The 26,107-nt window shown below is 46.5% G+C and overlaps 1 protein-coding gene and 1 long non-coding RNA gene across 2 annotated transcripts in view; both read right to left on the bottom strand.

The window, feature by feature from the left end:
* LOC122238618 overlaps positions 1–4,406 on the bottom strand; it is a 36,959-nt gene extending 32,553 nt beyond the window's left edge. The window contains exon 1 of the long non-coding RNA XR_006217617.1: positions 3,624–4,406. This is a non-coding gene — a long non-coding RNA (uncharacterized LOC122238618). The remainder of the gene's footprint in view (positions 1–3,623) is intronic.
* A 7,958-nt stretch (positions 4,407–12,364) lies between these two features.
* On the bottom strand, positions 12,365–17,034 carry PIM1 (Pim-1 proto-oncogene, serine/threonine kinase). The gene is made up of 6 exons (XM_042986239.1): positions 16,552–17,034; positions 16,321–16,427; positions 16,164–16,214; positions 15,704–16,070; positions 13,968–14,144; positions 12,365–13,191 (listed from the first exon to the last, which is right to left on the bottom strand). Exons 1-6 carry the CDS (start codon positions 16,631–16,633, stop codon positions 13,034–13,036), a joined length of 942 nt encoding a protein of 313 aa, XP_042842173.1. The 5' UTR covers positions 16,634–17,034; the 3' UTR covers positions 12,365–13,033.
* Between the last annotated feature and the right edge of the window lie 9,073 nt (positions 17,035–26,107).

Below are 26,107 nucleotides of genomic sequence, written 5' to 3'. Positions count from 1 at the left end.
TTCAGCTTGAAACCAGGGAGAATTTTCTATCTAGCAAGAGGGATGGGACCCGGTTAACGCAGAATGCGTGTGGACAGGGACGCGGTGGAGCAGATCCCCATACCGTGTAGGACGGAGGTCTAGACGACAGCTTAAGTTGTCTACGAGTCCACAAGCCACTGTTTTGTCTGAGTTCTAGAATTGCCCCTGCACTGTTTTCATAGCGGTTGTATAGTATTTCAGCCACCTCGTGTGTTAACTCAGCATTTGAGGGAGGATCTGAGTGCCCAACATCCATTTGTAATGCGGTTTCTCTGGGAAGATGTGTTGAATCCCAAACAAAGGATATACAAACAAACTTCTGAAACATGACCCTGTAGAAGCTGGAGAATTGTCTCTTCTTTTCACTTGTCCTTAAACTCCTTGAAGTGTCCCGGCTGCCCTCCTCCTGCCACTGTTCTGGGGTTTGGGGACTAGGTCTGTGTTTGCCTTATTAAATTATGATTCCAACATGGGTTTGACCAGACAGGAAGGAAGAAGACCTGAGATCCACCCCTGCCCCCGCCTGCACGAGTCAGATTTTCCCAGCTTGGCTTCGTGATTTTGTCCAAAGTAAATGTCGAGGGTGATAGATGGATAACCTCACTAAGAACCTGCCCTGACAGTTTAGCCAACCCTCTCCTCTTAGACCTCCAGCAGCTGTTTGTATCTGTACAATCAGACAACATATTTGTGGCGCTTGGTTACAATGCATTTAAAACATTTGATTACTGTAGCCTCTTGTCTGTTCTCCAGGTGTTCCATGTGCCTTACTCTTGCTTCTTCATGATTGTAAATATTTTTTTTAATTTTCTTTAATGTTTATTTATTTATTTTTTTTTTTAACATTTATTTATTCTTGAGACAGAGAGAGAGAGCGCACATGAACAGGGGAGAGTCAGAGAAAGAGGGAGGCACAGAATCTGAAACAGCCTCCAGGTTCTGAGCTGTCAGCACGGAGCCTGACGCGGGGCTCGAACACACAGACCGCGAGATCATGACCTGAGCCTAAGTCAGACACTTAACCGACTGAGCCACCCAGGCGCCCCTAATGTTTATTTATTTTTGAGTGAGAGAGAGAGAGAGAGAGAGACAGAGACAGAGTGTGAGCAGCGGAGGGGCAGAGAGAGAAGAGACATAGAATCCAAAGCAGGCTCCAGAGCAGAGCCCCATGTGGGGCTTGAACCCACAAACCGTGAGACCATGACCTGAGCGAAAGTCGGATGCTTAACCGACTGAGTCACCCAGGTGCCCCTGTAAATTTTTTTTTTAATGTTTATTTATTTTGAAAGAGAGGGAGAGAGAGAGAGAGTGTGTGTGTGTGTGTGTGTGTGTGCTCGCGTGTACAAGAGCGGGGGAGGGGCAGAGAAAGAGGGGGAGGGAGGATCTGAAGGCGGCTCTGTGCTGACAGCACAGAGTGGGCCTGATTCAGGGTTTGAACTCACGAACTGTGAGATCATGACCTGAGCAGAAGTCAGACACTTAAACCAACTGAGCCACTCAGGCGTGCCCCGCTTTTTCGTGACTGTAAACTTTGACTTTCCATCTGCCCCTAACATATTAATCTTTTAAGACGTTTGCAAAACCGACAGTGGCGGTGTGGTGTATAAGGAAAGGCCCTAAACTTGCAGACAGAGAAACTTAACCAGAATTCTACTCTCTGCCATTTACTAGCCCTGTGACCTTGGTAAATTTTATTTCGTTCCTAAGCTTGGTTTTCTCACTTCTGAAAGAGAAATGATTATACATTTGTAAAGTGTCTGTCGCCCAATAAATGGTCATCCTCACAAATGAGCCCATGCTGTTTGACACCGTTTAAATGCAATTCTAGAACAGGCAAGACTAATCTATAGTGATGGAAAGTGGATCAGTGGTTGCCTGGGGCTGGTGAGGGTGGGATGGACAGATTGACTGCAAAGGACCAGGCGAACCTTTGGGGGTAGTGGAAGTGTTCTATACCTTGATTGAGATAGTGGTTACATGGGGTGTGCATGTTTGTGAAAATACATCCAATCATGCACTTAAAATGGGTACTATTTAGTGTATGTAAACGATCCTTCAATAAAGTTGGTTTAAAAAAAAAAAGAGGGGCACCTCCTGGGTGGCTCAGTCAGTGGGGCACGCAACTCTCAATCTTGGGGTGATGAGTTCAAGCCCCTGTTGGGCATAGATCTTACTTAAAATAATAATAATAATAAATTTTTAATTAAAATTAAAGATAGATCTATATTAAGGAAGGTCATGTGACAAGCTAAAAATCAGGGGTTCTGTTACCAAGAAAGAAAGAATAATGGATCTTGGCCTAGGCAACCATTAATCTCTGCCCAAAGCCTTATCCGGTAACAATATTTCATATATAATGGTAGAAAATTGGAAATTACACAAATTAATAATGTACATCCATATTATGGCCATATCAAAATGATTATATTTATCTATAGTTTTTTTTTAATTTTTTTTAATGTTTATTTATTTTTGAGGGAGAGAGACAGAGTGTGAGTGGGAGAGGGGAGAGAGAGAGGGAGACACAGCGTCCAAAGCAGGCTCCAGGCTCTCAGCTGTCAGCTCAGAGCCAGACGTGGGCCTCGAACCCACAAACTGTGAGATCGTGACCTGAGCCAAAGTCGGATGCTTAACCGACTGAGCCACTCAGGTGCCCCTCTATAGTTTTGTTTTGTTTTGTTTTTTTTAACGTTTATTTATTTTTGAGACAGAGAGAGACAGAGCATGAATGGGGGAGGGTCAGAGAGAGGGAGACACAGAATCCGAAACAGGCCCCGGGCCCTGAGCTGTCAGCACAGGGGCCCGATGCGGGGCTCGAACTCACGGACCGCGAGATCGTGACCTGAGCCGAAGTCGGCGCTCAACCGACTGAGCCACCCAGGCGCGCCTAGTTTTTTTTAAACATTTATTCATTTTTGAGGGACAGAGACAGAGTATGAATGGGGGAGGGGCAGAGAGAGGAGGAGACACAAAATCTGAACCAGGCTCCAGGCTCTGATCCTGTATAAGCTGTCAGCACAGAGCCCAATGCAGGGCTTGAACTCACAGAATGTGAGATCATGACCTGAGCTGAAGTTGGACACCCAAACAACTAAGCCACCCAGGTGCCCCTATAGTTCTTTTTTTTTTTTAAGTTTACTTATTTTGAGCAAGAGAGAGAGAGCGCAGGAGGGGTAGAGGGAGAGAGAGAGAGAGAGAGAGAGAGAGAGAGAATCCCAAGTAGGCTCCTCACTGTCAGTGCAGAGCTGATGCGGGACTTGAACCCAGGAACTGTGAGATCATGACCTAAGCCAAAACCAAGAGTTGGATGTTTAACCTACTGAGCCACCCAGGAGCTCTGGAAACTTTTCATTAGTATGTTGTTAAGGGGGGGCGGGCGGAACAAGTTACCAAAAATTAACCTCTGTTCCGTAAAAGCATATATAGTAATACATGTGTATGTATAAAAATATTATACATATATGTATGGATGGATATATATGTATGATGTCTGGATGTGCTAAAAAGATTTCATCACATAGCTTTTAATCCCCTTTATACCATTATTTTTACTAAAAAGCATGTGTCATTTTTATAAGCGGAAAAAAAAAACTATTTTTTACCTGGGAAATATGTGGGCATCTGTGTCTCTTGGAAACTTCGTGAGTGGATCTGGGAGGAGAGCTATGGCCGGGTGGGATTCAGAGGCTGGAAAGGTCACAGTCATTTTCCTGCGGTCACACGAGTGATATTCAGCTCCTGGGCTCCTGGGAGATCCTGGGAGTATATCTGGAAGGCTATGGATCCCCTGGCCTGGAGCTCAGAGCGCAGTCTGTACTGGCTTCATGGGCATCATCACGGAGAAGATGGTCAGTGAAGCTAGGGGACAAGGCACGGTCCTGCCATGACGGTGCGGGCACCTTCCTCTGCCTCCCCAGCGCCACTCCCCAAGATTCTCCATCTTGCTCTGCGCCCCCACACGCTGATCCTCGAGGACTGCATCACTTCAGACTCCCTGCCTTCTGGCTCCGCATTGGGTTCAGCCAAGGGGTTCAGATCCGAGGGTGGAAAAGAGAGAGCTTCCAGGGCACTTAGTCCTCTGGCTCCCTCCACGTGGGGTGATCACAGGCCAGACTGCTTTTCTCCCATGAAGGTCACAGCTCCTGTCAGGCAGGCTTCTCCACACTGATCCGGTTCCAGTCCCTGCCCCCTTCTCTATTCCTCAGGCCCGAGCCAGGTAATTCTCCCACTGTTGCTAGCCCCAGGGTATAGCACTGCACCTCAGGGTTTCCCAACACCTGCCCCACACACCTTTGTAAATCGCTCTTTTTCACACTCTCCTCACATGACCCAATCTGCCCACGGCACGCCATCTGTTTCCTGCAGGGGTTCTACCCACACAGGGCACTTGGGGGTGAGGAAGGGAAAGAACACCCCAATTTATTTATTTTCTTTCTTTTTTTTATATCTTGATTTTAATTTTTTTTTGAAATGTTTAAAAATGTTTATTATCTTTGAGAGAGAGAGACAGAGACGGAGAGAGCACGAGGAGGGGAGAGGCAGACACACACGCAGACACACACACACACACACACACACAGAATCCGAACCAGGTTCCAGGCTCTGAGCTGTCAGCACAGAGCCCGATAATTGGGCCGAACTCACACACTGTGAGATCATGACCTGAGCTGAAGTCGGATGCCTAACCGACTGAGCCACCCAGGTGCCCCGAGAACACCCCAACTTAAAGGCAAGGCAGGGTTAGGATGAGCACTGGGTAGTCTACGTAGGGGATGAATCCCTGGATCCTACTCCTGAGATCCTTATTGCACTATATGCTAACTACCTTGGATGTAAATTTAAAAATATAAATAAATAAATAATAAGTAAATAAATAAAGGCAAGGAGAGGGAAAGGAAACTGGGCCTAAGGGGCAAAGACGTCTAAGGCAAAGCAGGGGTTATGAAACCAGAGGAGGGAGTCTCCAGAAGGAGGGAGGGGCCAACAGCTCTTGGAGGTTGCAAAGGTGGACCTCAAAGGTGTATTGAGATGGGCCACCTGGAGGAGGGAGCGGGGGACAAAATGAAGAGAATTGGGAGGGCGGTTATGGAGGAGGGGACTGAGTTGGAGATTTGGAGGAAGATAAGAGATGAAAAGAGGTGAGAGAAGAGAATGGGGCAGACGTGGGGCAGAGAGGCAGCCAGGCCACGTGGTGAAGACACAGAACTCTCTTCCACGTGGGGTGAGCAAGCAGTCGCTCCAAGAATGAGTGTGCATGTACAGAGGCACACATGTCCACACACACCACGTACACACCCACCTCCTGCACCACACACGCTACCTCGCACACACATCACACCACTTACACACCACCAGTCACTGGTTGATCTGTAGAGCTTCCTGGGAGCCCGCACGACCACAGATCTTCGCTTTGCCCTGACACTCGTCTATTTGCTGGCATCACGCTGAACGCGGAAGGGGACAGATGAGAGAAGCCTGGTTCTGTCTCCTGATGCATAAGGAGTTCTCAGTGTTTACAGCGCGACACCTGGAACAATGGTAGGTGCTCCGCGGATAAATCTGGAATAGCCACACAGTCACTAGCTTTCATCCTGGGGTATGGGGCAAGGGCTACGCCTGGTCGCACGCGCTGACCTCCTAAGTAATTTAACCTAGGCCTCCCCTAAAGAGTGGCCTTCGCTAACCACGATCCAAATGCCTGTCCATACGGTGGAATATTCTAGCGTGAAAGGGAACCACGTGCTACAACTGCATGAATCTTTACAACATGATGTTGGGTGAAAAGAACAAGTTCCAGATCACTACCTACATACGTGATACTCTTTTAATAACGTTCAAGAACAACGAACACTAGACATTACATAATTCGGGAACATGTGCCCATTAAATAGAAAAATTTTAGGGGCGCCTGGGTGGCTCAGTCGGTTGGGCGGCTGACTTCGGCTCAGGTCATGATCTCGCGGTCCGTGAGTTCGAGCCCTGCGTCGGGCTCTGTGCTGACTGCTCAGAGCCTGGAGCCTGTTTCACATTCTGTGTCTCCCTTTCTCTGACCCTCACCCGTTCATGCTCTGTCTGTCTCTGCCTCAAAAATAAATAAACGTTAAAAAATTAAAAAAAAAAAAAAAAAGAAAAATTTTAGAGAGATGTAAGAGACTGCTAAATACAAAATTTAGGACAGTGAACTGCATCTGGGAAAGGCAAAGGGTGGGCCAAGAGAGGATCATCTAGGTAGCTGGATGTCATTGTTAACGTCTGCTTCTCGAGTTGGATGGTGAGTTCACCTAGTGTAATAAAATATAATAATACAGTAGGTCATGCTGGGAGCTTGAGACTGTATCATGAACCGAGGATTACGATTAATAAAAATTCTGTACATCGGATATCCTGTTACGATAAATAAAAATAAGGACTGTCCCCTCAGCTTGACCCTAGTTCTGCTTATTTTTGCACTTCCTCCCACAGCGATGCTGAGGGGTCACTGCAACCTTGCTCTTGGCAATCGGGGTTACTAGCGCAAGGCTGGGCAGGAAATGAACTGGGGGATGAGGCCATATCTGCTTTAACACTGTTGTCGATAGGTCCTTTGTGGTGAGGGTTTCCAAGAACCAGCAGAGCAGTTGAAGGAGCTGAGCAACATTTACAAGAAATGTGCCCCTGCCCCACCCCTAACCCCCGCTCCCTGCTCCTCCCCACCCCATCCTCCTTCTCCTCCCTTTACCGCCTCCAACTCTTCCTCCCCACCCAGGCTCAAGCAAAGGGCAGCTCACTAGAGCCAACAATGAATATTTCCACAGAACAGAACTGCTTACCCGATTCTCTGAAGTCTGGGGAAGAACTTTCTTGACCTCCAGATCCTGGGCCCTGAAAGAACCTTGAGTTGACTAATTCATACAAACAGTTTTTTTAAGTGGCAGTATGACAGAGTGGTAATGAACATGGACTGCCTGGGTCCAAACTCTGACCCGGCCACTTCTTAGGCAGGTAACCTTTGACACGGTACTCAACTGCTCTGTCCCTCAGTTTTCCCCATCTGTAAAATGGGAATAAATAGTATCTACCTCATGGAGCATTGAAAGATTAAATAAGTTAATATATGCAAAGCATGCAGAACAGTGTCGGGCACACAGTAGGTACTGGATGAATGTTAGCTCTTCTCCCCTAAGTGTTATGAAAAATGTAGGTCTAGTGCAGGGGTTAGCAAACTTTTTTTGTAAGTGCCAGGTAATAAATATTTTTCCTTTGCCAGCCATAAGGTCTTTGTCGAAACTACTCAACACTTCCATTGTAGCATGAAAGCAGCCTTAGACAATACCTACGTGGACGAGCTTTATTTATGAACACTATTAAATTTCATATAATCTTTACACGTTACAAAATATTATTCTTCGTTTGATCTTTTTTCAACCATTTAAAAACATAAAACCCGGGGTGCCCGGGTGGCTCAGTCGGTTGAGCGTCGAACTCTGGCTCAGGTTGTGATCTCTCGGTTGGTGAGTTTGGGTCCCACATCAGGCTCTCTGCTGTAGGTGCAGAGCTCGCCTCTGATCCTCCTGTCCCCCTCTGTCTCTCTGCACCTCCCCTGCTTGTGTTCTCTCTCAAAAATAAACATTTATATATATATATAATATATAATGTATATATATAAAATGTATATATATAATGTATATATATATAATGTTATAATTTATGTGACATATAAATTATATATATATAATAAAATGATATATAAAATATATTTATATATATATAAAACGCAGCCTTGGCTTGCAGGTTATATAAACCCAGGTGCTGTGCCAGACTTGGTCAGTAGGCCGTAGTTTACTGATCCTTTGTTTAATAAGGAAAAAAATTAGCCTCTGGATTTCTTAGCTCAGTCTGCATGTTCAATGCCTTACTTTACAGATGAACAAACTGAGGCTCATCCTTCAAAGCCAGTTGAAATGCTGCTTCCTCTTTTAAGCCTTCCCAGATCACCTCAGTCAAGGGCAGTAATAACTCGACCTTCTGCCTCCTATGTGATAAACACAAATTTGTTTGTTACTTTTTAAAATCTATCATGGGGGCCCCTGGCTGACTTAGTGGGTAGAACATGAGACTCTTGATCTCAGGGTTGTGAGTTCAGGCCCCACGTTGAGTGTAGAGTTTACTTTAAAAAAATTAATTAATTGGGAAAACAGTGTGGAGGTTCCTCAAAAAACTGAAAATAGAACTACCCTATGACCCAGCAATTGCACTACTAGGCATTTATCCAAGGGATACGGGTGTGCTGTTTTGAAGGGACACACGCACCCCCATGTTTATAACAGCACTGTCAACAATAACCAAAGTATGGAAAGAGCCCAAATGTCCATCGATGATGGATGAATGGATAAAGAAGATGTGGTATATATATACAATGGAGTCTTACTCGGCAATCAAAAAGAATGAAATCTTGCCATTTGCAACTATGTGAATGGAACTGGAGGGTATGATGCTAACTGAAACTAGTCAGTCAGAGAAAGACAAAAATCATATGACTTTACTCATGTGAGGACTTTAAGAGACAAAACAGATGAACATAAGGGAAGGGAAACAAAAATAATATTAAAACAGGGAGGGGGACAAAGCATAAGAGACTCATAAATATGGAGAACAAACAGGGTTGCTGGAGGGGTTGTAGGAGGGGGGATGAGCTAAATGGGTAAGGGGCATTAAGGAATCTACTCCTGAAATCATTGTTTCACTATATGCTAACTAATTTGGATGTAAATTTTAAAAAATAAAAAATTAAATTAAAAAAATTAATTAAGGGGCGCCTGGGTGGCTCAGTCGGTTAAGCGGCCGACTTCAGCTCAGGTCATGATCTCGCGGTCCGTGAGTTCGAGCCCCGCATCAGGCTCTGTGCTGACAGCTCAGAGCCTGGAGCCTGTTTCAGATTCTGTGTCTCCCTCTCTCTGACCCTCCCCCATTCATGCTCTGTCTCTCTCTGTCTCAAAAATGAATAAACGTTAAAAAAAAATTTTAAAAAATTAATTAATTGGAATGCTTGGGTGGTTCAGTCCGTTAAGCATCGGATTCTTGATTTCCACACAGGTCATGATCTCACGGTTCATGAGATGGAGATGTGCTGTCAGCACAGAGCCTGTTTGGGATTCTCTCTCTTCCTCTCTCTCTTCCCCTTCCCCATTCACTCACACTCCCTTTCTCTCTCTCTCTCTCTCTCAAAATAAATAAACTGTAAAAAATTAAATCAAAATTTAAAATTTATCGTGCAATATTTAAGACCAACCAAAAGCTATAAAGAACAACACAGGGGGGTGCCTGGGTGGCTGAGTCGGTTGAGTGTCCGGCTTTGGCTCAGGTCATGATCTCACAGCTCGTGAGTTCGAGCCCCCGCGTCGGGCTCTGTGCTGACAGCTCAGAGCCTGGAGCCTGCTTCAGATTCTGTGTCTTCCTCCCTCTCTGCCCCTAACCCACTCGCATTCTGTCTCTGTCTCTCTCAAAAATAAATAAACATTAAAAAAAACTTTTTAATGGAACAACGCAAGGGCACCTGGCTGGCTCAGTCAGTAGAGCATACCATTCTTGATCTTGGAGTCATGAGTTCGAGCCCCATGTTGGGCTTAGAGCCTACTTTAAAAGGGGGGGGGGATCATGCAAATATCTTCATCTTTATCATCTAGCCTCTGAAAGAAAGCATCACCCAGTCAAAGGCCCCCAGATACTCCTCACCAAACCATAGCTTCCCTTCCTCCTCCCCAGAAGTAAGGACCACTATCCTGTCTCTATTGCCCTCCCCACCTCCATACTTTCATCACATCTATTTGGCATCCCTAAGCATAATCCCTAGTGTTTGTTTGCAAGTAGTACACCCCTTATTTAATTCCTTCTTCCTTACAATCCAATCAAGAAATATCTCTATTTGCAGATTAGAACTTGCCCAAGGCATCCAGGTAATGGTGATGGAATCAAAGCTCAAGAGTGAGTCCCAAGCTAGTGCTTCTAACCATCACTCCCCCAATATTCCTGTGGCCACAGTCTTACTAGACATGGACTCCCTTTCTTCACTAGATTGTCAACTGCCAGTAAGAAGAGACTGTGCTTTCTCCCTTCCCATACAACCCCTAAGATCCTGCACCCTGTAATGGGAGCACGATATTGTATTTCTTTAAAGAGACACTGTCTTCCATCACCCCTAGCAGTCCCAGTAGGGGAAACTGCCAGAAATTCACTTCAAGGGAGGGATGGGTGGGGTTTTGCAAGATTTCGTTAGAAGTTTGGAGCAACTTTTGAGTGTTCAAGTGTCAACTTTACTGGAAAGGATGAGGCATCCAACATTCATGCTCCAAGAGATTGGGAGTTTGTGTGTGTGCTTGGGTAGGGGTGGGGAGGAAAGAGGAACTCAAAACATCGGCCCCCAAAACCGACAAATACTTCCTTTCCCACAGCCACGGTGGGGCTGAGCTAGGGCTCGGGGTCTAGTTCAAGCTTAAGGGCAGACAATGAAAAGTATCGTGACCCCGGACCCTCAAGCAACCTGACAAGACATCTGGCCAGCGTCCAAAGGGTGTTTGCGAGCACTGAGGGGAGGGAGCAAGATGACCCATGGGGAAAGAATATTAGAGGCGCTTGCTGATGCTTATGCAGAAAAAGAAACCAACATTTACTAATACTTAATATGCAAATTAACAGCAGCACACGCTCCAAAACGTGCTTGCTGCCTATCAGGGTGTATTCAGGCCACGTGCACTAAGTGGATTCATAGGTTCCACCATCCAGTTTACACTAAACTCTGACAGGGGCCCCTGGCTGGCTCATTGGTAGGGCCTGCGACGCGAGGTCTTGTGAGTTCGAGCCCTCCGCTGGGGGTAGAGTTTACTTGAAAAACAAAAAAAAAGAAAAAGAGAAAAGAAACTCAAAAAAGGGGCAAGGGGCTTGAGCAGATTCCTGCAAAGAAATCATAGACTAAAAATACTAATCCCAGAACAAGCAGTAAAATGGCAGAGCTAACTTTTCATCTACTCCCATTATAAGCTCTGTGTAAAGCACATCGGAGGGGAAAACCCGGTCTGCTTAAGTCAAAAACATTTCCACCCACCTGCTATTAATGACTCAAGCCCACACGAAAGGCGAAGGGACCTCGAATCGGGAACTGAGAGCAATACAGGTATACAGGTTTTCAGGAAGCTGAACACGTCAGGTATGCGTGCTCAGAATGTTTGGCTGGTGGGAACGACGGCTGAAAAAGAAGCTTCCACTGTCAGTTTAGCAATAGAGCGGTTTGCTCTCTCTAGGTCAGCCCTGTCCAATAGAACTTTCTGCAGCGATGAAAATGTTCTGTAGTTCCACCTCCACTAGTCAGGAGGAGCTATTCCAGGAAACGTGACTGACACCAACTGACTAGGCCGTATAGTGTGTTGAGGGCTCTAGAACCTGCATCAGAAATAGAGGTTGGACCCCTCAGGCCGAATTTGCCCACCGAAGGCTGCCCCCCACCAAGCCTTTGGCCGCATATTTATTTCAGAAAGGCTACTAGCCCACATGTCCTGTTGAAGGAAACCCAATTTAGGCTTAACGCTCTCTTTTCTCTCAGGAGATTGAGGCACCCGCCAGGAATTCAAGAAATGAGCCTCCCCTCAGCACGGACAACACTTTAAAAGCCACAAGTTAAGACAAAGGTTTTTATTCAAAAAACGCCAAGTATAAAAAAAAAAAAATAATAAGATCTCTTTTATTCCCCTGTACAGTATTTCACTCAGATAAAACCAGCAGGCTACATACTGCTCAAAACACAGCCCCAGAGAGGATCCGGAAGGCACACCATCCAGAACTGCTTTTCATATATCTATCCTATGTACACCAGTCAGCAATGCCCCTTCCCCTCCCCCACGGAACCCATACCCACTTGGGTGAGTAGGTGAGGGGGCCCCGCAGCAGTCAGGGAGCCGCAGCAGCTGCCCCGCCTGAGTCCCCGTCACCCTACAAACAGAGCGAGCCCTCCCCTAAAGGTCCCCAAGTCAGAGGAGGAAAGGAGGAAAGAAACTATGGCAGCAGCCGTGGAAGCTTGGAGCAGGAAGGGAACCAAATAAATAAATAAATAAATACATAACGTTGACCTCCAGGTTAGAATGCGCATCTTTTCCAAAAAAAAAAAAAAGAAAAGAAAGAAAAGAAAACAAAAACAGGTAAAATAACTTAAAGGCAAAATTAAAAAAAAAAATTCAATCAACTACAATCCTTTTGTACACTACCCATGCCGACTGTACACACATTTACAGTTTTTCTGTTGATTTGCATTGTTTGTGCATTTTTGTGTGTGTGAGGTCTTGGCTTTGAAACAGTTAAGTAAAAACCAAAAAGGAAGACCAGTTCACTCGGAGTTTTACTAAAGGAGGCAGAAAAAGGGCAGGTGGCTCAGCGTTTGGCCCTGTAGCCTCTTCCATGGCACCTTTCATAGGAAGGATGGGGGGAGGGGGACAGGAGAGAAAAATAGGGAACCAAACCCAGGCAGATTTTTGGAGAAGCAGCAGGTAAAAGAGGCAAGTTCAAGTATTTCTCCCAGCACAGCCGGAGTCCCCACAGAAGGCACTCAGAAGAGTCGGAAGAGGTGACAGGGACTTCAAATGTTGCTAGTCCTATCCTACCCCAACCCGTTTCCCCCCTACCCGACCCATCGCGGCATTCAGCAGAACTCGTGATGAAGGGAACAGTTCCATGGCAGGGTTCTGACCCTCCCCCCTCCCCCCCCCCCCCAGGATTTTGCAGAGTCCAGCCAAGCCGGACCTCTTTGAATAGGAGAGAGCATCTACGGGAGGAGTTGAGGCCTAGGACGCCTGGAGAGGAGTCTCTTCCCCCACTGTTGGGAGGCAACCTCCAGGGGCCTGGGGTCTGGAATGAGTTGTAAATGTTGTTCCTGTTATCAAGCACTGTCCTGCTTGGCGAGAAGTGTCACTGGTACTCTGGGAAGCTGGAAACAGAAGCTTCCCCTCCCTCGAGCATCTGAGGGGGAGGGGAAGACCTGCCAGAAAAGCTGCTATTTGCTGGGCCCTGGTGACAGGCTGTGCAGATGGATCTCGGCTGTTTCCTGGGGCAGGAGGACATCTTGCATCCAGGGATGGTTCTGGATTTCTTCGAAGGATGGCCGATCTGACGGTCTCAGGGCCAAGCACCATCTAATGAGATGCTGACACTCTGCAGAAAGCAAGACAGACAGAGGTTACAAATGACTCAACCTGTTTCTGCGATGCAAAGGTCTTGCTCATTTGCTTCCCAGGGGCCCACTACAGTCTGGGGTCCAACAGAGACCACGAACCTCCTAGTTTTCAATGGGAAGGTATTAACTATAAGAGCTGGATCTTCCAACTTGCTTTCAGCTAAAAAAACAGCTCCCCTCTTAAACCTGTGGTTTTCAAACTTCAATAGCTGGGGCCTTTCCCACGACACCCACTCACTAGAAATAGGAAGAATGATGACAAGGGATTTTGATGAGACATCAGTGAGCATGATGAGGTGATTCAATTCACCTACAACTTACAAATATGAACACCACCCACAATGAGGTCACTGGAACCACAACATTTAGAGAGTCTGCCTTAAGGGAGAAGGCTCAAAGAACCCTCAACTTTTCACTCTGTGGCAAAAGAGCCAGGAGTTGAGGGATCAGGACTGCTGGCACAAAAACAAAAAACAAAATAACAAAAAAAACAGCTTTCGGCCAAACGAGATGGTCTTTTCTTCACAATATTCTCACACATGGTCTTCCTATGGCCTCCCAGGGAATGCTCAACACAAACCATTCAATTCCTGAGCGCCAGCCCTCCGGAATCACTGGCCTACGACTCTGCTAAGCCAAGGGTTGCGGCATCCCCTGGAGAGGTGAAGCTCTCCAGAATTCAAAGACTGTCCTCTGAGGCCTAACCGCCTTGTGATTCCTGCTTCTCTTCAACAAGGGGCTTCCCAAAAGTTACCTGAAGAGACCCTCTGCCTGAAGAAAACTTGGCCCCTGATGATCTCTTCATCATGCTCAAAAGGAATATCTCCACAGACCATATCATACAGCAGGATCCCCAGAGACCAGACGGCGGCCGACCTGCCATGGTAGCGATGGTAGCGGATCCACTCTGGGGGACTATACACTCGGGTCCCTGCGAGCCGGGGGAATAGAAAGGAAAACACGCTTTTAGCAAAAAAGAAACAAAGCAACGCATATAACGAATGACTCTTACAAAATAACAGCACCACTCCACTTCTCCCGGGACAGGAGCTGGGCTAACTCTATTTCCCCCCTAGGCTAAAAGGAGTGGATGAGTGGCATCTTTCCAACACAAAGCCTTCCCCACCTCTCTACCAGCCCAGACCATACATCAAAATTCTTTACAAACTGCTCCTACAGACAAACAGCGCTGGCCACAAACCCCAAGCCTGAGGCCCGCATGCGCTAGGACCACCCACAATGGGACGAAGGGATGAAAGTCTGCACAACCCAGGGAGGTATCCCAGAATATCCTGAAACTGCATGAAGGTGTCCCGGGAGCCTGGGTGATTCTCTTCTCAGCTGCCATCCAGTCCAGGGCCCTTATACAACATACTACATCCTAAAAGACAGGGTGCCCTTTGAGAGGCCTTCCTCCCCTCGCTCTGAGCGCCGCGACAGACATCCACACCCTGTCTTCCCCCCACTGCAAAGGTAGACAGCGCTGCAGAGCCGGTTTCAGACCACGTGATTCCTGTTTACAAACTTTGGGTTGTAAAAAAAAAAAAAAAAAAAAAGGTGGGGGCCATCCCGCTTGTGCTCACCAGGGGGCAGCAAAGACTCGGAGGAAAAAACAAGGGAGGACCCGGCCAGCCATTAACTGTTAAATACAAAAAAATGCTGCCCAACCCAGCGTCCTCCAAGGGCAAATAAACACAAACCACAAGCCCCAGTCACAAGTTTTGAAAGGCTGTAGTTGGTTAGGTTAAGCCGCTCAGATGATGACCCACCCTCCTTTGCTTTGATCTCAGGCTCTCTATTCCATCTTTTCTGAAAGAACCCGCTCCAAGCCCCTCCCTAGGGTAGGTTTTCATCCTCTCTGCGGAGACACCCAACTAATTTTCAAACCAGCAAGAGATCTTATTTCACAACATTCATTCCCGACTCCCTCACCCCACAATGACAAAAAATAAATAAATAAGGAGGAAGCACAATAAAATGAGTTATTTAGTGAAACTGTTTCTATCCCTTTATCCGTCCCTAGATCAAAGGGGAGAGAAACTGCAGCTCTAAAAACTACATCACAGAAAACTCCTTTTAAAACAAAACAAAAATTACAAAGCCGGCGTCAATTTTCATCTCTCCCGCTCTCTCCTCCCTTCCTCCCCCCCCACCCCATCCCTTTACTGGCGGGGAAACTGGGTCAGACTTCAGAAATCTGGGCTACGGCCGGTTGCCCACAACCTCTTATTCATCGGAAAAGCTTGGAACCCACTGAATTCCACTTAAAAAATAACATCATGCCAGAAACATGACAGGTTCAGCTGGCTGGAAATCTCCGGCTTTACTACGCTGGGAAGCTCTTCTTCGCCCCACCCCTGCTAGCACCGAGCCAGACGGCCCGATGACCTTTACAAAGGGCCGAAGAGGGAAGCCGGCCGAGGCCTCCAGGCAAGGCCAAGTCACCTGGGCAGCTCCCTCCCCGGCAGCTCCCTCCCAGGCCTGGCTCACCATCGAAGTCCGTGTAGACGGTGTCCTTGAGCAGCGCCCCCGACCCGAAGTCGATGAGCTTGAGCTCGCCGCGATTGAGGTCGATGAGGATGTTCTCGTCCTTGATGTCGCGGTGGAGCACCCCGCAGTTGTGGCAGTGCCGCACAGCCTCCAGCACCTGCCAGAAGAAGCTGCGGGCCAGCTCCTCCTGCAGAGCCCCCCTTTCCGTGATAAAGTCGAAGAGGTCTTGCACCGGCTCGGGCCTCTCCAGGATCAAGACGAAACTGTCGGGCCTCTCAAACCAGTCCAGGAGCCGAATGACGCCGGAGAAGCCCGAGCTCACCTTCTTCAGCAGGACCACTTCCATGGGCACTCGGGTGCCATTGGGCTGCAGGGGTGAGGAGGCTACGTTAGGGCGGGAGTCGGAGGGGACCCCTCACCCCACCCCATCCTTCAGGGTCGCTCACTCCAAGGCACTCACCAGCTCTCCCCAATCGGAAATCCGGTCCTTCTCCACGTGCTTGATGGCCACCTGGAAACCCCCCAAAGAGGCTCCATTAGGTCCTCTCGCCGGGGCCAAAGCACACCCGAGAGTCTCCCGCCCGGCGCGCCCTCCCCACGGCGGGGCGCCCACTCACCGGCAAGTTGTCGGCGACCCGGATGCCTGAGTAGACCGAGCCGAAGCCTCCGCTGCCCAGTAGCGGGCCCACCTGGTACTGCGACTCCAGGGGCTCCTTCTCCTTGCCTAGGAAAGGGGGAGGCAAAGGGGACTCAGTGTCGGCCCGTGAGGGCCCCCCCCCCCAGCTCCCAACCCTAGGGGTCTAGCCGCCTCCCCATCCCGGGATGGGGGGTGGGGGGTGGACGCTCACCGGGCGCCAGCTTGGTGGCGTGCAGGTCGTTGCAGGGCGCGGTGCGCAGGTGGGCAAGCGAGTTGATTTTGGACAAGAGCATCCCAACCTCCAGGGTGTCGGCGTAGGGACTGTGGAGGAGCTGCAGCAGGAGCTGGGGCTGGGGTTATGCCGGTGGCTGTGCCGATGGCTGGAGCTGAGGCTGCGGCTGGCGTTGCGGCTGCGGCTGCGGCTGGCGCGGAAGGCCGAGGGCGAGTCGGAGGACGACTGGGGGCGCTGCCGGGGCTGGCGGCTGGCGGACACGCCGGCGGGGTCAGTCAGCGCCGAGGGCGGCGGGGTGGGCGGCTCGTGGCGCTCGTGCGGCAGCGCCGCGGCACTGGGAGCTTGTAGCTGCTGCTGCTGCTGCCGGTCCCGCCACCGCCGCCGCCGCCGCCGCCGCCGCCAAGTCCTGTCGGGCCTCCTCCGCCACCGCGGCCGCTGCAGCAGACGCCCGGCTCGCCCAGCCGCCAGGAGTAAAGGGGCGGAGCGCGCCGGCGGTGGCGGGGGGGGTCGCGGGCGGGCGGGGATGGGGCGGGGCCTCTCCGGGAGGCCTAGGCGGGGAGCCGGGCTGCCGGGCCGGCTGAGGGAGGAGAGGGGGTGGGGAAGCGGCGGGACAGGGCGACTCCCCTCGGCCCCCGCCCCGCGCGCTCCTTCGCCGCGCCCCGGCCCCGCCCCCGCCGGCGCGTCTCCAGCCAACCAGAAGCTGACTGATCTGCATAACGCGGCGCGCCCCGCCCACGCCCCGCCCCGCTCTCGCGGTCAGAATGGTCTCTACGCCGCCACGACGTGGCGGGAAGGAAAAGGCGCCAAAATGGAGGGGGAGGGGCGCGGGGCGTGAGGGGAGGCGGGAGCTGGGTGTCGAGCCGCGAGGGAGGAAGGATGGGGAGGGGCGTATCGATTCAAACCCAAACAATAACAAAGCCATCAAAGGCCGCCGGAGGCCGGCTCTGCGGCTCTCTGTTTCTCGGAGGTTTTTGGGTCAAGGGCTCGAGCTGGAGCATAACAAGTTGCGCGGGGACGACGGGCGTCGGTGTGTCAGGCGGGGAGGCCGGCGCGCCGGGGAGTGAGGGACTGTGTGTGTGTGTGTGTGTGGGGCGGGGTGCCGACGAGGGTGGTCCTCCTGTGTGACTCAGACCCGAGACCTCCAAGTCGGCTTGGGCGGCTTCACGAGGCGCTGTGGGCTCGGGTTGGGTCCCCGGGGGTTGTGTGTTGGGGGCGCGTGGGGGGCGAAGGAGCTGCAAAGATGTGAGTCACGGCGGTTTCACCGAGGGAGTGGAGGTGTCACAGGCCTGGAATAAAACCGGGGGAGAGCTCGGCTTATTCGGGGGAGGGGTCCAGATCGCGGTTGTTCCAGCTGGTGGAAAAAAAATCAGCCCCCAGATTCTCGAGCCGGCGTTTATTTTAAAAATGCAGACAAGTACCAGTGAATCCTGATTCCTGAGAAGTGATGTGTGTTAGCGTGCCCGGCAAAGAGGAATCACGAAACAAATGTTGGTATTATGATGCCAGATGCTGTCTCAGCCCCTCCTGTGAGGGCGGGAGAAAGAGGAAAATTCCTCACCGAAAACGAGGGTGGGAGGGCGCGCTTGATTTAATCAGAGTTTTCGCGTTGTGTTCACCTTTTCATCAGCCTGTTATTACCAGTCTGGCAATACTAGCAATTATTGGCTGCACCGAGTCTTGTCTCAAAGGAAATCCCCCCACTCTCTGCCCCACCGTGGAAATAACGCGGAAAACTGGCCAAATCCACTTTCAGCCTTTGTCCTTTTAAACTTCACGTAGAGTTGATAACGACGTGTGAAATGAGTCCATTAAAATTCTGTGTAATCCATACATTGAATTGTCGGTGGCCTAAGTCATCGAAAGCTAACTGCATCCCGTTTTAATATTTTTCAAGTGCCTGTCACTTAAAGGAGAAATGGAAGTTCGAGGATCTTAGCTGTAGCGGCAGTCACTAGTGAATTTAGGTGTTTCGTTAAAAGTTTTCGCCGGCGCTTGTTTTAGAAAGATGTGCCCCGATAGTTCAGCTTTTACAAATCTATCTTATAAAAGATTCCATTCTCCTTTTGTTTGTGTTCTGTGGCCTAACTCTTATGGTTGATGACTAGGAGAAAACCCAAGAGAACAAGAATTGCTCCCTTTTGTTCAGACAGGAAAATGAAACATAAATAGGATGACACAGGGTCATACAACAATGACCCAAATGCAACTTGGAGTGTTCAAAGATTGCCTTTTATCAGGGTCTACGACTGTCCTTGGTACTAAGACATCAAGTGTAAATGTAAGTGACCCAGCTCTTCCAATCCCCTATACCCTGTTCTCCTTTTTCGAGCCCTACAGGACAACCCCGACATGCTCCCACTCACCCAGCACTTGCCAGACTTTCTGCCTCTCCAGAGGCATCCAACCTATTTCCGAGGGCATCCTAGGGATGCCCTCACCTCTTCACTTTTATTTAAAGCCTTTCCAGCCTCCAGGACACCAGACTGTTAAACAACGCCAAGCATTCTTCACTGTCCACTCCACTCATCTGACAATCATGTGTTTGGCTTTTTATTTTTTTAGATCTCCTTGTTGATTAACTCCTCAATTAGTTATACCTTGTTTCCCTATTCTTTGAACATTATATATATTTATATATTTTTAAAGTATTTTATTATTATTTTTTTAATGTTTATTTATTGTTTATTTTTGAGAGAGAGAGTGTGAGAGGGGAAGGGGCCGAGAGAGAGAGGGAGACACAGAATCTGAAGCAGACTCTAGGCTCTGAGGTGTCAGCACAGAGCCCGATGCCGGGCTCGAACTCCTGAACTGCAAGATCGTGACCTGAGCCAAAGGTGGATGCTCAATGCACTGAGCCACCCAGGCGCCCCAAACGTATATGTTTTTGTTGTCCAACATCTGTTGGACAACATGTGTCGTTGAGGAGAAGGAGAAGACCAAAATGAGTCTCAACAAAAAGGTCATGAGAAAAGTCAACTGATACTAAATTTAAGTGAATTAAGCGGGCTTGGGTAAAATAAAGGGAAGATGAGGAGCAAGGGGCTTAAAAATATGGGATTTGGCACCTACTAGTTCTGTGACATTCGTCACGTTACTTAACCTTTCTAAGCTTTAGACTCTGGATGGAGATAATAGCACCTACCTCATAGGACTGTTGTAAGGCGCAAATAAAATTCTACATGTAAAGCACGTAACCTAGCACAGAGTAAACTTCTAATAAATGTTAGCTGTGATGACAATAATGACGATTGTGATTATGACAATAATGATTTTGGAATGGTCTTGTACCTTGGAGGTTCCAAAGGTGAAATACTAGATACATCTGATTGTAATCATCCAGGGACAGAATGTGATTCAAAATAATTGCATACATTAAATCAAGTTCAACCTTTTTCACTTTCTCTAGATCTTTGCAGGGTTAAATATTTAATTAGGTAGAGCTAAAGTGATTAACATTTAATATGCTGCTTCGTATGGTGGCTGCTTCACAGCTGGAAATTACAAAACATGGACCTTGCTTGGCAAAGAGCTTTTATTTACTTAAAACTGCTTTTAAAGATAATTATTAAACATTCAAGTATGTATTGCATTAAAAGTTACTCTTCCAGGGAGGGTAGGGAACTTGATGTGTTTATTCATCAAAATGTAGTTTTAATAATAAAAACAATCGCGGTCTGTGCTGTTTCAAAGAATCTAACAAAGAATCAGAAAAATCGTGCTAATAATTAAATAACAAGAGCTTTTGGAAAGATAAAGGCCATAATTATGCTTACAATTCTCTGTAAAGGGAAGAATTTGTTAATGTTAATTTGAACAATAGCCACATTAATCCTTAGGTAGTTTCCATATTCCACCTGATACAGAGTTGATTAACTCTCATTGTCAAAAGGAATGACTTAAAAAAAAAAAAGGAATTACTTAAGCAATTTCTGTAATACCAGAAGCTTAGAAGAAGTAAGTTTGAAAGGGATGCCTGTACACTTTTTTAAAGTACTTCCGAGTCTAGTTGAGGCACTCATATAATAAGTAGGTCTGTATAGCATTTTCTCTATAAGCTATTTGCAATTAATCGGGTGGAAATAATTGGGATCTATTTCTTTCCTAAAAAAAGAATTACTGTATTTTTTTTTAATTGAAGTTTGGTTGGCACACAATGTTACATTAGTTTCAGGTGTACGAATTACTGTATTTTTTTAAATGTTTAATGGTGAAACACCACTATTTTTTATTTTACTCTTCCTTGTTTGGGGAAATAAAAAGAAAGGAGAAAATTTGGAGAACGCCAACCACCTCAACAGTTTAAAAATAACTCCAATCACCTCAACAGTTGTAAGATTATTTAGAAAAATTTAAATTTCACATGTATTTCCTATGTATGGAATATATGTAAAAATCCACTACAAACTGTAAGTCATGGAACCGTAAATTTTAAAAGATTGAAGTAAAGCCTCTTTTTTAAGTTGTCATAATCATGATAGTAGTGGACAGCTAAGACATCCACAGTGTCCCAAATTCAGAAAGCTCAGGGAATCTATGTTGTCAAGCTAGAACTGGTTCTTGTCCTTGATAAGATGTGACATTTGTTTCAAGTATATAAATCACTTGGTTTTCAGTTTCCTCAGCAAAGTTGGAGAAAGAAAGTGTTTTTATTATCTGGCGAAGTGATCTAAGTTCATTACCAATTCATCTTTTTTTTAAGAAATTAAAAATAACCTATGGGAACGCAAGCTGGTGAAGCCACTCTGGAAAACAGTATGGAGGTTTCTCCAAAAACTAAAAATAGAACTACCCTATGACCCAGCAATTGCACTACTAGTCATTTATCCAAGGGATACAGGTGTGCTGTTTCGAAGGGACACATGCACCCCCATGTTTATAGCAGCACTATCAACAATAGCCCAAGTATGGAAAGAGCCCAAATGTCCGTCAATGGATGAATGAATGAATAAAGAAGATGTGGTATATATAAATGTGTATATATGTGTATATATGTGTATATATGTGCGTATACACACACACACACACACACACACACACACACACAGTGGAGTATTACTCGGCAATCAAAGAGAATGAAATCTTGCCATCTGCAACTACGTGGATAGAACTGGAGGATATGATGCTAACTGAAATTAGTCAGTCAGAGAAAGACAAAAATCATATGACTTCACTCATATGAGGACTTTAAGAGACAAAACAGATGAACATAAGGGAAGGGAAACAAAAACAATATAAAAACAGGGAGGGAGACAAAGCATAAGAGACCCATAAATATGGAGAACAAACTCAGGGTTGCTGGAGGGGTTGTGGGAGGGGGGATGGGCTAAATGGGTAAGGGGCACTAAGGAATCTACTGAAATCATTGTAGCACTATACGCTAGCTAATTTGGAAGTAAATTTTAAAAAATAAAAAAAAATTAGGGGCGCCTGGGTGGCTCAGTCGGTTAAGCGGCCGACTTCGGCTCAGGTCATGATCTCACAGTCTGTGAGTTCAAGCCCCGCGTCGGGCTCTGTGCTGACAGCTCAGAGCCTGGAGCCTGTTTCAGATTCTGTGTCTCCCTCTCTGTGACCCTCCCCTGTTCATGCTCTGTCTCTCCCTGTCTCAAAAATAAATAAAACGTTAAAAAAAAAAATTAAAAAAAAATAATAAATAAAATTAAAAAAATTAAATTAAAAAAGAAAGGAAAAAAAAACCCTCTCAATCAGTACCATACTAATAAAGGAGATATAATTTGTTTACACACACACACACACACACACACACACAAAGAAATAAAAATAACCTAGATTGGGGTGCCTGGGTGGCTCAGTCGGTTAAGCATCTGACTTCACTCGGGTCACGATCTCACGGTCCGTGAGTTCGAGCCCCACGTCGGGCTCTGTGCTGACAGCTCAGAGCCTGGAGCCTGCTTCCGATTCTGTGTCTCCCCCTCTCTCTGCCCCTCCCCCGTTCATGCTCTGTCTCTCTCTCTGTCTGAAAAATAAATAAACATTTAAAAAAAAAATAACCTAGATTTATTTTTGGAATTTTACACATTCAGCACTGAAAATTTGAGCAAAAATAGCCAATATTTATTGAAGGCACTGTATACAAAGATTTTACAGTTCTTGAGTATTTATTGGATAGGTTAAAAACAAAAAAGAGTAGTTAAGAATATAAAGGCTACAGAGAGCTTGGAGACTGTTATAAGATACCTTATTAGACTACGAAAATATATGCCTCAGATGAAAAAGACCAGGCACATGAATAAAAACCCTGCATGTCTAACTGATAAAGAAAAGGGGCCCGGGCACCTGGGTGGCTTAGTCAGTTAAGCATCTGATTCTTGGTTTCCGCTCAGGACATGATCTCACAGTTTGTGAGTTCAAGCCCCGAGTCGGGCTCCACACTGATCGTGCAGAGGCTGCTTAGGGTACTCTCTCTCCCTCTCTCTCCCTGCCTCTCCCTCTCTCACTCTCATTCTCTCTCAAGAATAAATAAATAAATTTTAAAAATAGGGGCACCTGGGTGGCTCAGTTGGTTAAGCTTCCAACTTCAGCTCAGGTCATGATCTCACAGGTGGTGAGTTCGAGCCCTGTGTGGGGCTCTGTGCTGACAGCTCAGACCCTGGAACCTGCTTCTGATTCTGTGTCTCTTTCTCTCTCTGCCTCTCTTTTGCTCACACTCTGTCTCTGTCTCTCAAAAATAAATAAACATTGAAAAAAATATTTTAATAAATAAAATACATTTGAAAAAGAAAAAAGAAAAGGGGGCATCGTGTATGTGTGTGTGTGTGTGTGTGTGTACAAGGGAGAGAGAGAGAGAGGAAGCAGGCATGAGAGAGAGAGAATGTCGTATATTTGGAAGTTGGTGAGGGGATTGTCTGCCATGTTTTAAAAAGTATAGAACTGTTGGGCACCTGGGTGGCTCGGTCCATTAAGCATCCGACTCTTGATTTTGGCTCAGGTCGTGATCTCACTGTTCATGGGTTTGAGCCCTGCATAGGGTTCTGCATTGACAGCGCTGAGCAAGCTTGGGATTCTCTCTCACTCTCCCTCTGCCCCTCTCTTGCTCACTTCCTCTTTCTCAAAAATAAATAAATAAACATTAAAAACATAAAATAAAATTGCTGATGTGAAACTTGGAAAAGCCACAGAAAGCATCTAGGTAAGTGAAAAAGAAAATTTCTCACAAATATTTCATAAGATATCTTGCTAAGGCACTTAAACAGATGCTACTGAAAAACGTGTTTATTGTATATCTCATTTGTCATTTAATAGTAAGCAGCCTTACCTTTCTGTACGTGTTTCGTCTCTACAACTAGATTATAAACATACTAAGGGCAGAAATCATCCTTTCATTGAACATAAAGGCTAAGTGCTAAAAATGGGTCTGGTGAAAGGGGCAAAAGACATTGTAATAGCAGCCAACATTAGCTGAGCATCAAAAATGTCTTAGGCATATTTCTAAGCACTTTATGTGGATCCTCATATAAATCTTAGGGTTTGGGGGCAGTTTTACTGTCTTCACTGGTTTCCAGATAAACAGAAACTGAGAGAAGTAATTTGCCCAAGCCTATATGGAAGAGCTATCTGCTACCCACCATGACATTCCACTTTTCCAAGGAACACAAGATGAGTTTAAGGGATCTGGCAAGTATTCTATGATTAAGTTCTGAGGATATCATCCACAAGGGCAGGGTTCAGAGGAGGCCGAAGGCAAGAAAGTCTCCATGAGGATGTAGAAACTTAATGTGGATTTTTTTTTACGAAGTTTTGTTTTTTTTTTTTAATGTTTATTTATTTTTTAGAGAGAGAGAGAGGGGGCAGGCAGAGAGAGAGGGAGAGAGAGGATCCAAAGCAGGCTTTCTCTGCTCTACCCTGACAGCAGAGAGCCCAATGCAGGGCTGGAACTCACAAAATGTGAGATCATGACCTGAACCAAAGTCGGACACTTAACCACCTAAGCCATCCAGGTGTCCCTGAGCTTAATGTGGATCTTAAAGGATGAGTAAGATATAAATAGGTAGAAAGGAGAGAGGGAATGGGCTGAGTAACATCAGGAATTGAAGCAAAAGTTGCTTTGTATTATGTTCTTCACATTCCCTATAACATGAGAAATGAATGAGTAAAAGTTTCTTTAAATAAATCAAAAGCAGAAAGCCAGAGGAAGAAATCAGTAGGACCTCCTGATGTCATGATGCAAAAGGTGAAAGATAAAAAAAGATGGAGACTTTATTTCAGTCTTTATTGAAGAACAAACTAGGAAGATTCTCTATTCAAATAATCTCTTAAAGCTTAAGGTCTAAGAATAATAGTTTACTCTGTGGTTAACACATAGAGTGTTCAAGATCCAAATGTCAAAGACAATATGCATTAACATGATTGGATAAAATCCACTCGATAATTTGGAGAAACATTTTCTTTTATATATGTGTATACACACACACACATATATTTTTACATTTAGTTATTTTTGAGAGACAGAGAAGGACAGAGCACAAGTAGGGGAGGGGCAGAGAGAGAAGGAGACACAGAATCCGAAGCAGGCTCCAGGTTCCGAGCTGTCAACACAGAGACCAACGCGGGACTCGAACTCACAAACCATGAGATCATGACCTGATCCGAAGTCGGACGCTTAACCGACTGAGCCACCCAGGTGCCTCTGGAAAAACATTTTCAACATATACATCCTATTTTCCAGCTCTGTTTTAGTGCTCATTTTCAGTCTGGATGCTGCTAAAACAAACATAGACAGGTCCCCACAGCCAGAAGTAAAACAACCGTACTACAAACATGGAGTCATTTTTTACAGCCTTCAATGTATCACTTTGTCAAAGATTCTTTTTAACGTACAGTCTTGCTCACTCTAGGGTGAGCTGTGTTGTCGTCTTTATAGAAGTGATGTTACTTTCCCCTGGATAGGTTAAGCTCACGTCTGTGTTCAGTGATGCTACTTTATTAGATACCCACTCACTAAATGAGAATCAAACTTCTCATTGGCAGTCATTAGCGCTGTCTCCCAGTCATTCTTATTAAGGGGAGTTATACTGGCAAATAGCCAGTCCTCTCGGGTAGGGCTATAAAGGCAACACAGATTGCATACTTTGCCCAAATTACACACACATCCCCAATTTCAGTCTACCGTGTCTGACCAACTCAAGTCCGTTTGGACTTCTTGTGGTTTTTCCTGATCATTCCAGGAAGTAGTTTGGAAACTCACAGCAATGATTTGTGCTGGTGATCTGACACACTCATATTCTTCTACCTGAGTGTTGGTTGTTTTCACAGCATCATCTTTAAGAGCAGCGAGCATTGAGCGTCTGTGGTGAAAGAACCCATGTTTCCCCAGTGGAACCATAAGCTCTTCATGTGCAGAGACTATATTGTAAAAATTTTAAGACCACATAGCTCCCTTTGGGAGATACTAAACAGATAATTTTTTTTAATGTTTATTTATTTCTGAGACAGAGAGAGACAGAGCATGAGCGGGGGAGGGGCAGAGAGAGAGGGGGACACAGAACCCGAAGCAGGCTTCAGGCTCTGAGCTGTCAGC

The sequence above is a fragment of the Panthera tigris genome, chromosome B2, assembly GCF_018350195.1.
Source record: "Panthera tigris isolate Pti1 chromosome B2, P.tigris_Pti1_mat1.1, whole genome shotgun sequence".
Taxonomy (NCBI): Eukaryota; Metazoa; Chordata; class Mammalia; order Carnivora; family Felidae; genus Panthera; species Panthera tigris.
Note: the sequence above shows the minus strand (reverse complement) of the source record. Positions and strands in the feature narration are given on the sequence as shown.